Source organism: Hyperolius riggenbachi, chromosome 5, assembly GCF_040937935.1.
Source record: "Hyperolius riggenbachi isolate aHypRig1 chromosome 5, aHypRig1.pri, whole genome shotgun sequence".
Taxonomy (NCBI): domain Eukaryota; kingdom Metazoa; phylum Chordata; class Amphibia; order Anura; family Hyperoliidae; genus Hyperolius; species Hyperolius riggenbachi.
In genome coordinates, this window is record NC_090650.1 from 110187503 (window position 1) to 110203281 (window position 15779).

Here is a 15779-nt window from a genome sequence, read left to right on the forward strand (position 1 = left end):
TTTGAGGGTTATCAAGCACCCTCCCCTGGTTCCTCAATTTTAACTTGGGTTTCCATCCTGGAAACACCCAAGAGGAATAACTGCTGAGTTTATTTTGCCAGATGGATGTCCTCTTGGCAGCACTGCTCATGCATGAAATCCCTGGGCCACAAGCCATGGTCGGGAGACTGGTGCTGGTGGGGGAGTCCATTACAGGAGAACTAGACAGCATAAGAAATGGTACTGTTCCTGACGTTCTCCCCTATGCTGGAAAGATGGGATCACAGACAAGAGCTTCCAAGCTTGTTCCAGCAGCAGGGATATTCACTCATATAGTTCACATTAGAGTGTGATTTTCCCCTGTGTGTTTTACCCTCTCTCTTGTTTCCTCTATAATCTAGTAAGCTAATGGAAACTTTCAGGGTAATGATAGTTGCAAGGAGTCATTTGCTTCCCATTTGATTTGGTCAGGCCTGCAGTAAACCTATGCTAGCTGTAGAGACTGACAATCAATGCAGGGATGTGCACTCACATGGTTGATTTGAGAGTGATGTTTCCCTGGTATAAGTTTATACTTGTCCTCTGTGTCCATGCAATCTAGCAGTGGGTGCAAAGCAGCAGGCGAAGGTGAATTGTTGCCATTGCAGCAATAGGCTTCCCCAGGGTTATAATAAGATGATTTGTCAAGCCTGAACTGCAGCGATGGTGATTGACAATCTATGGAAATTTTCAGGAAGTGAATCTCGGGGTAGTTTCAAGGAGTTCCTTGTTTCAAACTTGTTCAGATCTGCATTGCATTTGGTTCAGATTTGCATTGCATTTGGTTCAGATCTGCATTGCATTTGGTTCAGATCTGTATTGCATTTGGTTCAGATCTGCATTGCATTTGGTTCAGATCTGCATTGCATTTGGTTCAGATCTGCATTGCATTTGGTTCAGATCTGCATTGCGTTTGGTTCAGATCTGCATTGCATTTGGTTCAGATCTGCATTGCAATTGGTTCAGATCTGCATTACTTTGTTTCAGATCTGCATTACTTTGGTTCAGATCTGTATTGCATTTCTTTCAGATCTGCATTGCATTGTTCTGATCTGCATTACTTTTGTTTCAGATCTGCGTTGCATTTGTTGTGATCTGTATTGCTTTTGTTTCAGATCTGCATTGCATTTGTTCTGATCTGTATTGCTTTTGGTTCAGATCTGTATTACATTTGTTTCAGATCTGCATTACTTTTGTTTCAGATCTGCGTTGCCTTTGTTCTGATCTGCATTGCATTTGTTTAGTTCTGTATTGCATTTGTTTCAGATCTGCATTACTTTGGTTCAGATCTGTATTGCATTTGTTCTGATCTGTATTGCATTTGTTTCAGATCTGCATAGCATTTGTTTCAGATCTGCATAGCATTTGTTTCAGATCTGCATAGCATTTGTTTCAGATCTGCATAGCATTTGTTTTAGATCTGCATTACTTTTGTTTCAGATCTGCATTGCATTTGTTCTGATCTGCATTGCATTTGTTCAGTTCTGTATTGCATTTGTTTCAGATCTGCATTACTTTGGTTCAGATCTGTATTGCATTTGTTCTGATCTGTATTGCATTTGTTTCAGATCTGCATAGCATTTGTTTCAGATCTGCATTGCACTTGTTTCAGATCTGCATTACTTTGTTTCAGATCTGCATTACTTTGTTTCAGATCTGCATTGCATTTGTTTCAGATCTGTATTGCATTTGTTTCAGATCTGCATTGCACTTGTTTCAGATCTGTATTGCATTTGGTTCAGTTCTGTATTGCATTTGGTTCAGTTCTGTATTGCATTTGTTTCAGATCTGCATTGCATTTGTTTCAGATCTGCATTGCATTTGTTTCAGATCTGCATTGCATTTGTTTCAGATCTGCATTGCACTTGTTTCAGATCTGCATTGCATTGTTCTTATCTGCATTGCATTGTTCTGATCTGTATTGCTTTTTGTTTCAGATCTGCATTGCATTTGTTCTGATCTGTATTGCTTTTGTTTCAGAGCTGCATTACTTTTGGTTCAGATCTGTATTACTTTTGTTTCAGATCTGCATAGCATTTGTTTCAGATCTGCATAGCATTTGTTTCAGATCTGCATAGCATTTGTTTCAGATCTGCATTACTTTTGTTTCAGATCTGCGTTGCATTTGTTCTGATCTGCATTGCATTTGTTCAGTTCTGTATTGCATTTGTTTCAGATCTGCATTACTTTGGTTCAGATCTGTATTGCATTTGTTCTGATCTGTATTGCATTTGTTTCAGATCTACATTGCATTGGTTTCAGATCTGCATTGGTTTCAGATCTGCATTGCATTTGTTTTGAATTTTGTTTGATTTGTCAAGCCTGCACTTAAACCTCTACTGGCTGTAGAGATTGACAATTTTTCAGGTTGATACACTCTTAGTATTTAGAGTGTAATTTCCCCTGTATGTTTTATCCCCTCTCTATATTCTGGCAAAGGTAAATGTAAAGCAGAGGGTTTCAAGATTCTGGAATCTTAAGCAATGTGGACAATATATTTTTCCAGTATTATAAGTAATTGTTGAATCTGCACAAAGGGCAGTGCTCAGTCGTGTGGCAGATTTATTCAGCATGGAAATTCACTGCCCATATAAATCTATGGGTCTGTGCACAGTGCTGGGTTGTACCTGATTGCATTATTCTAAAAAGCGGCATGCAGATTTGTAAAAAGGCCATGTCTGGTCTCCAGTGCAGTTCACACTCATAATGTTGCATTACTATGCTTGCATTATAAGCTTATCCACTGTGATCCTAGCCTAGAGCTATCATAGCGGTGGGTGTTGTCTTCCACTTAAAGAGGAACTCCCAGTGAAAATTCTTCATTTTGACAATAATTATGTATAAATTTAGTCAGTGTTTGCCCATTTTAAAAGCTGCCCTCTCTTTTATTTACATTCTGACATTTATCAGATGGTGACGTTTTTACGGTTGGCAGGTGATGTAGCTGGAAGTACATGCTGCTTGTTCTGGCAGTTGGAAACAGCTGTAAACCGCTATTTCCCACAATGCAATGAGGTTCACAGACAGGAAACTGCCAGGAAAATAGTCTTCACAGTCTCCTGTGGGAGGGGCTTCACCACAATATTAGACATACAGAGCCCCCTGATGAGGATCCATTTGTGAAAAGGAAAAGATTTCTCATGTAAAAGTGGGTATCAGCTACTGATTGGGATGAAGTTCAATTCTTGGTCATGGTTTCTCTTTAAAGGAGAAACTGTTAGGAAGCTGTTAAAACGGATTCCAAGAATGGCAAGTTGGATAAGACTAAGCTGTCAAACCTGATAAGCATGCAGCGTCTTCTGAAGCGGTGTCTAAATCTAGGAAATGTGCAGTGACCGTATGCCTGATTCTGCAGAACACCTGTGTCAATTTATGCACCGAAAAGGTAGTGAAAGATGAATCCCCTACATAGCTTAAAGATTTGATGGGATGGTTGAGATCAGAGATGTCCTTTGCTATTAAAGATATTGAAGAATCTGCTTTCATACTTTCTAATTCAGATGTTACACCGACATTTACCCCCTCTACTTCTGATGCACCTATTGCTGGTCCTTCTAAATCCTCCTAACAGACCTCCTCAAGAGGTAGAGAGTCGAGGTTGATTCAGATAAATTTGACGTCTAAAGGGAGAGTGGATATCTATTATTGGAAGAGTTACCACAGGGCGAAGTAGACGCATCTGAGGGTAAAGGCGTTAAGTCTCAGAAATTTGCTTTTCCACAGAATTTATGAATGAGTTATTTGAAGCTATGCATAGGGCTATGGGCATTACCAAGGAACAAGAAGACTTCTTCCTATTGATCAAATGTACAAACGTTTATCTAACCTAAGATTGTATCTAAATTCCATAGATCTCAAGAGATCTTTTTACCATCTTTTTGCAGTAATTCATCAAATCAAAAGGAAGAAAGGTTGCACTGTCTAGGTGTTAAGAAGGTGTCTAATTGAATGAATATCTTCAGAGATCCAAGAATTGGAGGAAGTCCAATGCTTTGTTGGTTCTCTTTGCCGGAAAGTCGCCTTCTAAAGAAACCGATTGCAAGATGGATCAGACAAGCTATTGCTTTATCTTACTTGCACCAGGGCAAGCAGTTATCAGGACTAGCGAAAGGTCATTCAACCAGAGCGGTTTCTACTTCCTGGGCAGAGAGAGCAGGGGCTACTATTAATAAATCTGTGAAGCGGCAACCTGGTCAAGCCACAATACCTTTGTTAAGCATTATAGACTTGATTTTAACCTCTAACTCTGACTTATTTTTTGGTAGAAGAGTTTTGCAGGCTGTAATCCCTCCCTAATTATGTCTTGTTTATCATCTCAGGGTTGCTGTCCTGAGACGTCCTGGAAAGACAAACTTACTTGCGGTAAGGTCTTTTCCAGGAGTCGGAAGGACAGCACCCTTACTACCCACCCTGATGTATTGTTAATAAAAATTATTTGAAGCATCATTCTGTGTGGTCTTTTTTATTACTGATGAGGGTAAGGGAATGCTGCCTTATGTAGTGTGCCTGCCTGCCTAATCAATTATGTTAATTCTTTTAACTAGTATCCTGTCCAGTTGGAAATGGAGGGAGACAAGTCTCAGGGTTGCTGTCCTTCCGACTCCTGGAAAAGACCTTACCGCAAGTAAGTTTGTCTTTCTCTGTGATGTACTTTAATGAATGTTTTGCATGCGTAAGTCATATCACATGGCATACGTGGGGCTCATTTATCTCTATAGACAGTGTTAGCTCATATTTACCACCTGGCAGGTTTCTTAATAGATGAAATTGGCAATGACGCTTCAAAGCCTTTTCCGTGTGCCACAAAAGCCTACTTCCAGATGTAAGGTCACAGCACTGACCTCCCATCTGCAATGCTCATTTCCTCCTGGCCAACCAGAATGAAGAGACACTCTTGGTATCAACATTTGTCACATGATTTGTCAGGACATGGTAAGAACAGAAGCTCGGCCATATCATGTCATTTATTTAGATCATGTGTTTTCTAGGCTGCTATGACTAAACCTTATCAGTATAACACCTGTGATTGCTTGTAACACTTGCTCCATCAGGACGCCCAGCGGCGGTCAGGACCCGATCCCTTGGGCAACAATGCAAGGCCGAGGCTGTTCAGATATGTTAGGCCACGTTCACATTACCAAAGCAGATGACCGTTCGTACGAACGCACACCATCTGCGTTTGCATGCATTGCATGGCTGATTCCCATTCACTGTAGTTAATGGGACAGCCATGCGCTTCTGGCAAAAAAAATGCGTGCAGCATGCGTTCGCTGACCGCACTGGTCCGCAACGCATGCAGTGTGAACATCAGTGCAGTCTATGCACTTCTGATGTGCGTTTCTGCCGAAATACAAACGGCAAGGCGTGTAATGTGAACGAGGCCTAACTCGTTTGCAAACAATCAACATGTTCTGCTCTGTGGGAGGGGCAGGGAGAGATGGTGTGGGAGTGATGTCACGCAGCAGGCTGGGGAAGTGGAGGGAACAATGTTCTCGGCCATACTGAACAGTCAGGAGTGATAGCTGAAAAGGGGGGGGGGGGGGGGGCTGCCATACACATGCTGTAAATTCTTGGTAAAGGCTCGTTATCGACTGTCTCAGCCAAGTTTCATCTAGCACAGTGCTGTCCAACTTCACGGGCATGAAGGGACATTTTTTTTTAATTTTTTTATTTTTGTTTTAGACCACATGGTGGAGGGCCGGCTTCAATAAATGGGGGTCCTGCTAGAGCACGCCTGCTAGTCCAACTGATCTATTTGGCTGCAGTAGTGTCTGGATTGCACACCTGAAACATATGGCTAGTCCAGTCAGACTTCAGTCAGAGCACCTGATCTGCATGCTTGTTTTTGAAAAGTATTACAGGCAGAGGATCAGCAGGACTGGCAGGCAATTATGGGAATGCAGGCAAAAGAGTTATTGCTCTGCCAGCTAAAAGTCCCACAGCCTATTATCCCTGTCAGTCTTAATGGGGAGACAATGCGGATTTACACTTTGGGTTGCGGGGCAGTAGGGTTAGCAGGCAGCTGGAGGTTTCAAAGGATCTGTGCATAATTAATTTAAAATATTGTACTTTTTAAATACATACACTGAAAAAGAAAACCTGTCTAAAGTTGGGTTTTAACTGTGTTCTGTGTTGCCGGTCAGTTTGTTACTTTGGTTGTAGATATTTGTACTGCCCGTGGTCATAGTCTACTGAAAATACCAACATGTCTAGAAAAAGGCAACAATTAAATTCTTGTTTAATTTTCAGACGTCATGAACTTTGATTTTATAAAGACCGAAATGATTCACTTTTTGCTTGTCTTCATGAGTAATTATTCAGATACAACTGTTTTGTGTCGCTGAACAGGGTATCGTCCCATAGTTGCCTGGCAGCCCTGCTGATGTAATTGGCTGCAGTAGTGTCTGAATAACACCAGAAACAAGCATGAAGCAAATCTCACCAGATCTGCTTCATGCTTGTTCAGGGTCTATGGCTAGATCTATTAGAGGCAAAGATTCAGCATGATAGCCAGGAAACTAGCATTGATTAAAAGGAAATAAATATGGCAGCCTCCATATCTGTCTTGTATCAGTTGTCCTTTAAGCTCTAAATACCAACATACTAGTAAATGCATGAGCTTACTTAGGCCTAAATGAAAATGTAAAAGAAGAATACATTAGTCAGTCGTCAGGTCAGGTAAAAATATCTATCTAGAGCTTGGGATAGACTAGAATATATTTGCATTGGCACAGTGTTTCTGCACAGCCAATTGGCTGCCCTCCGTCATTTCATGTCAGACTTGCCTCCTGTCTGTGTGAATGTGTCACCACCTGCAGCCTGCCTGCTCCAGCCTCACACCTGAGATCTGTGACGTGTGCCATGCCTCCTCCCTCTCACACGCAGCACCGAACCCTTTCTGGCTGCCAGATAATAAATGGCCAACGCTACCTGTCTGAGTTAAAGAAGACATTTCCACCTTGGCATGTTCAAGTTCCAATGCATAAGCACCTGAAATAAAATCCTGTTACAAACACTTCCTGTCCCTGCATGAATTGGTGAGACCTATATTTCCTGTGCAAGAAGTTGCATTGCGTGCAAATCCCTGCATATTGAGCTCTGCATTTTGATTTAGCTTAGGCTCTCTGTGCTCACTTGCTGAAGCATTAAAAAGTAAAAATCACTCCCAGTAGGACAATTTCTGATATGTAAACTTCTGATATAGTAAACTAGTTTTCTGCTCTGTGGCCTAGTGCACACCGGAGCGTTTCCGCTGCGGTTTGCGATCTGCTTGCGGGTGCGGATCTGCTAGGGTAATGCATTTCAATGGGGTGGTGCACACCAGAGCGGGAGGCGTTTTGCAGAAACGCATACTCCCGGGCTGCAGCAGATTTTGGATTGCGGATGCGTTTCTGCCTCAATGTTAAGTATAGGAAAAACGCAAACCGCTCTGAAAAACGGCACTTCAGAGCGGTTTGCCAGGCGTTTTTTGTTACAGTAGCTGTTCAGTAACAGCTTTACTGTAACAATACATGAAATCTACTACACCAAAAACGCTACACAAAACCGCAAAACGCTAGCTGAAACGCTGCAGAAAAATAAGAAAAAGCGTTTCAAAATCTGCTAGCATTTTGCGGATCTGCTAGCGGTTTTTGGTGTGCACCAGGCCTGTGTGTGTCACACACATCTCTTTACTCCTTTTGTTCTATCCATTTCCTGGTTTTCTTTCAGTAGTTCATCTAGAGGGTTGAACTTTTTATGTGCTGATTTCAGAGTCTATTTCATAAACTAGCAATGTAAAACGATAGCAGATGTTTTATGACGTAGGTACAAAACCCCATAATGTGACAGGCCCTCTCTGGTAGCTTGTGAATAAATCTCTGTTCGGCGTGAAGGTTACATCACCCTTGACAACTAGAGGTGTGTCCACAGCGTGGAGAATTCCCCTGAACACTTGTTAGAGCCGCTGCTCCTATCGTTTGCCAAGTCTGAACAGGTTAGAGCAGCGTGGAATGTGAAAGTATGACAGACCGTCGTGTGCTTTATTGACTTTACATATCAGAAGTCTTAGAAGTCCTAGATATCTGGACAACTTTCTAATAACTGAGCTTTTACAGCTGGGGTTTGCCATTAAATGTATCAGCTGATTTTATGTACACGTAAAATAATTTTAAACGTTTTCCCATTATTTAAGAAGGGCAAAAAATCAGATCCAGGAAATTATAGACCTGTAAGCTTAACATCAGCTGTATGCAAACTATTTGAGGGGTTACTAAGAGATACTATACATGACTCCATAGTAGATAATAATCTTATTTCTCAGCATCAACATGGGTTTACTAAAGACAGGTCCTGTTTGACTAACATGCTCAGCTTTTATGAGGTAGTGAATGCTAATATGGATATTGGGAATGCTGTAGATGTGATATACTTGGACTTTGCAAAGGCCTTCGACACTGTTCCCCACAGAAGTCTGGTGCAAAAGTTGAGGATGCAAGGACTGGGGAAGAGTTTGTGTGCATGGATAGGGAACTGGCTAATGGACAGAAAACAAAGAGTTGTGGTCAATGGATCGTACTCAAAATGGGAGACTGTTAGCAGTGGGGTCCCACAGGGGTCTGTACTGGGTCCAGTGCTCTTCAATTTATTTATTAATGACCTAGTAGATGCAGTAGTGAGCAATGTTGCTATTTTTGCAGATGATACAAAATTGTGCAGAATCATCAACTCTCAGGAAGATAGTGTCATATTGCAACAGGATCTGGATAGAATGGCTATATGGGCACATACATGGCAGATGAAATTCAATGTTGACAAATGTAAAGTCATGCATTTTGGTCGTACCAATGGTCTAGCACCATACAAAATAAATGGGATACAGTTGGGGACATCAAACTTGGAGAAGGACTTAGGAGTACTCATCGACAACAAGTTAAATAATCGTACTCAATGCCAAGCCGCTGCAGCTGAAGCGAACAAAATTTTGGGATGCATTAAAAGGGAAATAAAAACTCGAGATGCTAGCATAATATTGCCCCTGTTTAACTCTCTAGTAAGGCCACATCTGGAATATGGAATTCAGTTCTGGGCACCACATTACAAAAAAGATATTGCAGTTTTAGAGCAGGTGCAGAGACAAGCAACAAAATTGATACGTGGGATGGAAGGTCTCGCTTACCAAGAAAGGTTAGATAAACTGGGTTTTAGTCTAGAGAAAAGACGCCTTAGAGGAGATCTAATTAACATGTATAAATACATCAGAGGGCAATATAATAGCTTGGCGGATGAGCTTTTTGTCCCTAGGCCTTCTCAAAGGACTCACTAGAGGACATGATCTGCGCATGGAGGAAAAACGTTTTAGCCATTTATTTAGGAAAGGGTTCTTTACAGTAAGAGTGATTAAGATGTGGAATGCATTGCCACAGGAAGTCGTTATGGCAAACTCTATACCTGCATTTAAAGGGGGCTTAGATGCTTTCCTTGCGTTGAAAGACATCCATGGCTACAATTACTAGGTTATGCCTAATGATGTTGATCCAGGGATTTTATCTGATTGCCATCTGGAGTCAGGAAGGAATTTTTCCCTTTTGGGGCTAATTAGACCATGCCTTGTGGGGTTTTTTTTCGCCTTCCTCTGGATCAACAGGGATATGTGAGGGAGCAGGCTGGAGTTGTACTTTGTACTGGTTGAACTCGATGGACGTATGTCTTTTTTTTTAACCAAAATAACTATGTAACTATGTAATTTGTTCATGCACATCTTACTATAAAGTGTAACGTAATGCATTGGATCATAATTACATGTCATTGGTTTTCCTTATGTCATCTAATTGTGTACTGCACATAATCCTATTTTAAGTCTCACCCAGAGATGGCCCTCTCATTTTAAGACTACTAGGATTGCCCACTCGAGGCTGGCAAGGAAAATCAAATCTTGCAATGTGTCCCTCTATGGCACTACAATGAGGACACTCGAAAAGTGTACCTAAATCAAAGTGGAAAAAAAGTTTACTTTTGGCTTCTACCAGTCCCCTGCAGACGTCCTGTGCCCACGCCATCTGTCAGCGATCCTCCGGTCCCCCGCCGCGGCTTAGTTTTGATTTCCAGTGACTGTCCAGTCGATAGGCACTGCACTTGCGGCTACTTGAGGCTACACTTTTGACCGATTTTGGGGCCAAAATTGGTTGAATGTATTGATTGGACATGCTAATAAATTTCGGCCGACATGGTGGATTGGTTGTCTGGCGGTAACTGCATGCAAAATCACAAAGGACTAATGCGACAGAACCCCTGTCCGCAATCCCCCCCAAATGTTCTAGGTGCCACCTGTGCCCATGCATTTAAAATACCTTGTCACAAGGCCCGCTAGCGTCCGATGAGTGTTCGCTATACTTCTGTATTCAGGTCCCATGTGACTACCAGCACATATGGCACGTGATTGACATCACACACCAGCCCCACGTGTTATAATGCCACGTGCTATAATGCAGCCACATGGGGCGTCAATGTGGAAGTACAACTGACACTCTGTGGACATGAGACAGGTAAAGTATTAAAATGCACAGACACCAGGGGACACATATAACATTTGGGGGGCTGGGGATGGCGAGGCGGCGTCACAAGGTCGATTCCTGAAAGATTTCATGCTGAAATCGCTTGGGAATCAGCCTGCAGTGGGCAGCGAACAGAACAGAGAGAAATCTCTCTTGATCGATCTGTCTATACATTGCTAGATGTATGGGCACCTTTTGCTGCAGTTCACACTGATACTGACTGACACTAGACACACTCCCTCTCAGAACAACACAGGAGTTTTTCACTGATCGGTCCTGTGTAAGTTTCTCGCATGCACACCCGTGGGGATGCGAGACTCACGACTGTGTACTTTGCAGGGCTGCACGCTGGATCGTGTTCGCGATACTTGCGGAGATGTGGGATTGGTGGTAGGGGACAAAAGTACCCTGAGCCAATCTGTGCTTGAGGGGCAAGAATGATCACTGTTTTTGTTCAAAAACGGTGATCATTCTCAGATGTATCAGCAATCGTGCTGCAGCGCTCCTTCCCGCTCGCGACTCTGATCGTTAGATTCATCTTCTCTCTAGGTTCCTATGAATGCCTGCATCTAACAAGATGCCTGCATCACTTCTGAAGTAACACAGCCACATATTACTTCCTGTTTGCGTACTTCTAGTACGCTAATAGGAAATAATGCGTGAAGACATCGTCTGGCCAAATTGTAAAATTACACCTACATACATTAGGGACTAAAAATGTTTAATATGTATGTCAAGGGTGTATATTAATAAATTATGTGCTTGCAATTAGTGATGGATGTAAAACTGAAAAAATGAACCTTTATTTTCAAATAAAATATTGTCACCATACATTATACTAGGGATATAATTTAAATGTTGCAATTACCAGGACAAATGGTTAAATAAAATGTATGGCTTCTATCCACAGTAGAACAAAATAGTTTTAAAACTATAATGGCTGAAAACTGAGAGAGAATGCATTTTTTTTAAATGTTTCTCTTATTATTCCCATTAAAATGCATTTAGAATAAAATAATTGTTAGCATAATGTACCACCCAAAGAAAGCCTAATTGGTAGCAGAAAAAACAAGGTATAGATCATTTTGGTGTGATAAGTAGTAATAAAGTTATTGGAGAATTAAAGGGAGAAGCGCTGAAATGTAAACATTTCACTCGTCCATAAGGTGAAAACAACCCGTGGGCTGAAGTGGTTAAATTATTGCGGGAACAAAACAAAAAGGAGTTAAACTGTTATGGTGGGGCAATTTTTTTTAGGTCGGGAGCTGAGCGTATGTGAGGGGGAGCTAATCTGCTGGTAATTTGGTAATTCGGATGTAATCATGAAGTCTCTTATGGTGACAAAATAAAGATCTGCAGCTGAGAGCCTACAGTACACAGGTCTGAGAAACATTTGTGCCTGCCCTGGAGTTTAAAAAGACCAACTTAAACCAGAATAATGTGAGAATAAATGTTGTCATTGAAATACACATTCCTATTACAGGCACGTTAGGAATGAGCTCCGAAATGACTTGTGTGGAGGAATCTTAAAGAAAATCAGTCCTGCAGCTTCATACCGGTCTGTTGAAAGCTGCTCCTGTGCGACTCACAGGCCTATTGCTAGTTTCCGAGTATCTGACAGCGATACTGTGCAGGTATTCAGCCTACCAGCCTGTTAAATGTCAAGTATTGTTCTGTGCTTGTATGTAAACTTCATTTACTTCTAATTATCACTGTTATGTCACTCTAGAATAGGGAAGGCTGAACTTCACTTCCTTCTGATATAATTTTACAGAATCATTGTGGGGGTATGTTCTGTTCATGTAAAATTATAGGCATTGTTTTAATAGGATTATTAATGTGAACACACAGCTCATTTATTGTCCCAGTTAATGTGTGAGTGGGGGCAGCATTGTCTCACTCTGGCCTATTGAATAGTATTACTGTTACAGCAAGTCAGATCCGCCTACACCAGTCAGTGTAACTCCTTGGCTGCTGGATAAGACTGTCACTTTCTGTGGCTCCAAGAAATATCAGTCTACCCATTACTGATATCAGTCTCATGTCAACCAAATAGAAATGTTTCAGAATATGCGTTTTACCTTAACAGTAGCCACCTCCTTAAAGCAGCAGGGACAGCCATACTATCCCAGGAAAAAAAAGTGTATAAAAGTAGATAATTACTTGCTCTACTTGCATAACATATGTATTGTACTGTCCACGGTTTGATTTCAGTGAATTGTATATAGTAAATAAAGAGAACTGTTCCAGGCATTATTCCATCTTTACTGCCTCTGACTGAAGTCAATCCTTATGTTATTTCCTCTTATTTTTTTTTCTCTCTTAGAAACTGCACTGTCATATCTAGCTTGCTTTGTAAACCCATGTAAACGCAGCATAAACCTTATTTCAGCAGCTTCTGCAGAGGAGTGAGGTGTATTTCCCTTCTAAGTCCAAGATGAATTGGGGAAAGATCATTAGTTGGCGGTGATCCCCAATCCATCTGGCCGTGGGTACTTAGCTTAAGATTGACTTCAAGAAATCTGCTGCAAATAAAAGCTTTGATCCATATTAATGTGAAACTCCACTGTTGCTGACAAAAAGTAGATCATTCCACTTCAGATATGTTAATTACAGGGATTAATGCCAAGCCATATTTCAGGTTGTTTACATGTAAGCATGTAAAACATGTGCAGGTAAAACAGTTATTTAATTTACCATAAGGGGAGTGCCCAGGTTTGCTGCTAGTCAGTGGATTAGTCCAGGTGTGGGAAATCAGTAACAAGCTCTTATCTGCACCAAGATGGGATGTCTTCCCGCTAAGTGGCAGTCGAGAGATTTAAAAACATAATCTATGTTTGTAATTTGGTATTACATCAACACTTTTCTAAGAATTTTTATCCTATTATACTTAAAATATTTTCTCTTTTTTGTTAACAGATTTCCAGAAGGACACCTTGTGAGCTCCCTAAACTTCTCTTTTCGGACTGTTCTATACAGACAGATTTAGTAGACTTGTCTGTCTGAAATTAAATATGGCTAATCGAGGAGGAGCCACCAGGCCCAATGGACCAAACGCTGGAAATAAAATCTGTCAGTTCAAGCTTGTCCTTCTAGGAGAATCTGCAGTTGGCAAATCCAGCCTAGTGTTGCGCTTCGTAAAAGGACAGTTTCACGAATTCCAGGAAAGCACAATTGGAGGTTAGAACTACTTTTGATTTTGTTATGTTTGGGGTAATTATATCATGTGTAAAGATGGAATGTTCTTTATCCTGACTTATATAAAGGAAAGTGTTTCCTGATGCAGTGTCTACCTTGTCTTTCCCCATCAATGCTTCATGTTTTTGTGGATATCCTAAAGTGCTTTTCCAATCACAGCAACGACACTGTGGAGCTTTGACTTTAGACAGGCTGAAATCAGATTATTAAACCTTTTATAAAGCCTGCTGTTAGATGTGTTTTTAAATTAGATTCCACAATTGTTATCTCCTGTTCTTTGTTCTTTACAGAACATTACAGCTTCGATAGTTGAGATTAGGAGTTCTACATTATCTGTTCCCATCCACTCTACATTGTAGCTTAAAGTATACTCGAGCTAAAGAAATCTGTTTATATGGAGTCTACTGCAATATGTTGGTGTGAGTGCCGAGGCTTACCACGCCTCCTGATCACCAGGGCTGTGGAGTCGGAGTTGAGGAGTCGGGGCCATTTTGGGGAGTCAGAGTTGGGGTCGGTGGTTTCATAAACTGAGAAGTCGGAAGATTTTTGTACCGACTCCACAGCCCTGCTGATCACTCCTGTGCCGTACCGGTCTGCTGCAAAAGGCCCCCATTAGCGGCCGTGACTTGCCCAAGTTGCTGACCTTAAACCCTGACGTTCTAGACTGTGCATGCGCAGTATTTCCAATCCGAGTCATTTGTGACCGTGCCTCCCTAGCTTCTGCATTCCCGGTGCATGCCCTTGTCTACACTGCGGTACAAGGGAAGTGGAGCGAACATACTTTACATGCGCAGCCAGCTATGTCCAAGTTAAAGGTCAGTGAATTGGCCAAGTCGCAGCTACTAAGAGGGCCTTTTGCAGCAGAAGGGAGTGGCATGGGAGTGATCAGGAGTGGTGGTAAGCCTCAGCACTCAAGCCCACATATTACAGTAGCCTCCACTTTAAGACTTCTTCAGCTCGGGTATCCTTTAAGTGAAGGGACCAGCTTGAGCTAGTATTACCACCTCTTACGCACCCTAAAAGGCCTCATAAATGGATGCAGTCCACAACAAGGAGGTAGATAATTAAAGACACACATAATCATCTGATCTGAAGGAGTTGAAGAAACAGACAAGTATTTTGGGGTCCACAAAAGGTACTTGGGCATCATTTAATTTCTGCAGAACTGTGTGTAACATGTACAGGTGGTGGATAAGGAAATGTGTACCTATGCTTTATAGTGCATCTCTGGTCTATGAATTAGGAAAATTGTGTTTTCTATGTTACCAGGCTGAAGTCCAGTAGTCTCTTGTTATCAGTAGAAATAGTTTTCAGTCTAGTGTGTTCTAAAATGACTTTCAAACTGCTGTACAAGTGTTTTGTCCTGCTTGACACCAATTTTTTCTCGTTCCTTTTGAAAAGATCAGGGAAGTATGCATTTTTAGCTTTTCCACCGAGCGTTATCTATAGTCTGAACAACTCTCTCTGCCTTCTACCTGCTTTCCGTTTGGCCTACTTCTTTTACTGTGATGTGTTTAGTTTTCATCCAGTACACCTCAAATCTGCTACTTCCTGCTCTCCGCCATTAACAGCACAGCGGTCATGAGCATCGTAATGGAGAAGATGATGCAAAAAATCAGAAGTGCAAGGGTAGAAGACGACTCGGAGCAGAAAATTAGGTGCTAGTCTAGTTTAGGGGACCCAGCAGGAAAATTCATAGGGAACAGTTCTCCAGTCACAGCACTCTACAGCACGAAGCGATGTGATTGGCTGAATAGTGTGGGCATAGTTTACTGAAACCTATCTGAAACTTAGCAGTTCGAGAGATTGCTGTTCATCCAATCAAATGAGCTTTCCTGCTGGGTACCCAAAAATAGACTATTTGACCTGAGCTCAACCACAATTACAGATTAATTCCTTTTATTATGCAGTTTACAGAATGTAGACAAGCATGACGTTTTGGGTGGGAGACCTTTCTCAAGTGAGGCACTTGAGAAAAGGCTCCTGCCCAAAACATAATGCTCATCTGCATAATGTACACTGCATAATTAA

The 15779-nt window shown here is 41.6% G+C and overlaps 1 protein-coding gene across 4 annotated transcripts in view; it reads left to right on the forward strand.

Moving 5' to 3' along the window:
• RAB5A (RAB5A, member RAS oncogene family) overlaps window positions 1–15779 on the forward strand; it is a 62694-nt gene that overhangs the window by 22466 nt on the left and 24449 nt on the right. For 2 of the 4 annotated variants that reach the window (XM_068236118.1, XM_068236120.1), the window contains exons 2-3: window positions 12034–12184; window positions 13470–13730. In XM_068236118.1, the coding sequence (XP_068092219.1) occupies window positions 13565–13730 (166 nt within the window). In that variant the 5' untranslated portion in view covers window positions 12034–12184; window positions 13470–13564. The remainder of the gene's footprint in view (window positions 1–12033; window positions 12185–13469; window positions 13731–15779) is intronic. The other 2 variants (XM_068236117.1, XM_068236119.1) reach the window with 1 other exon arrangement.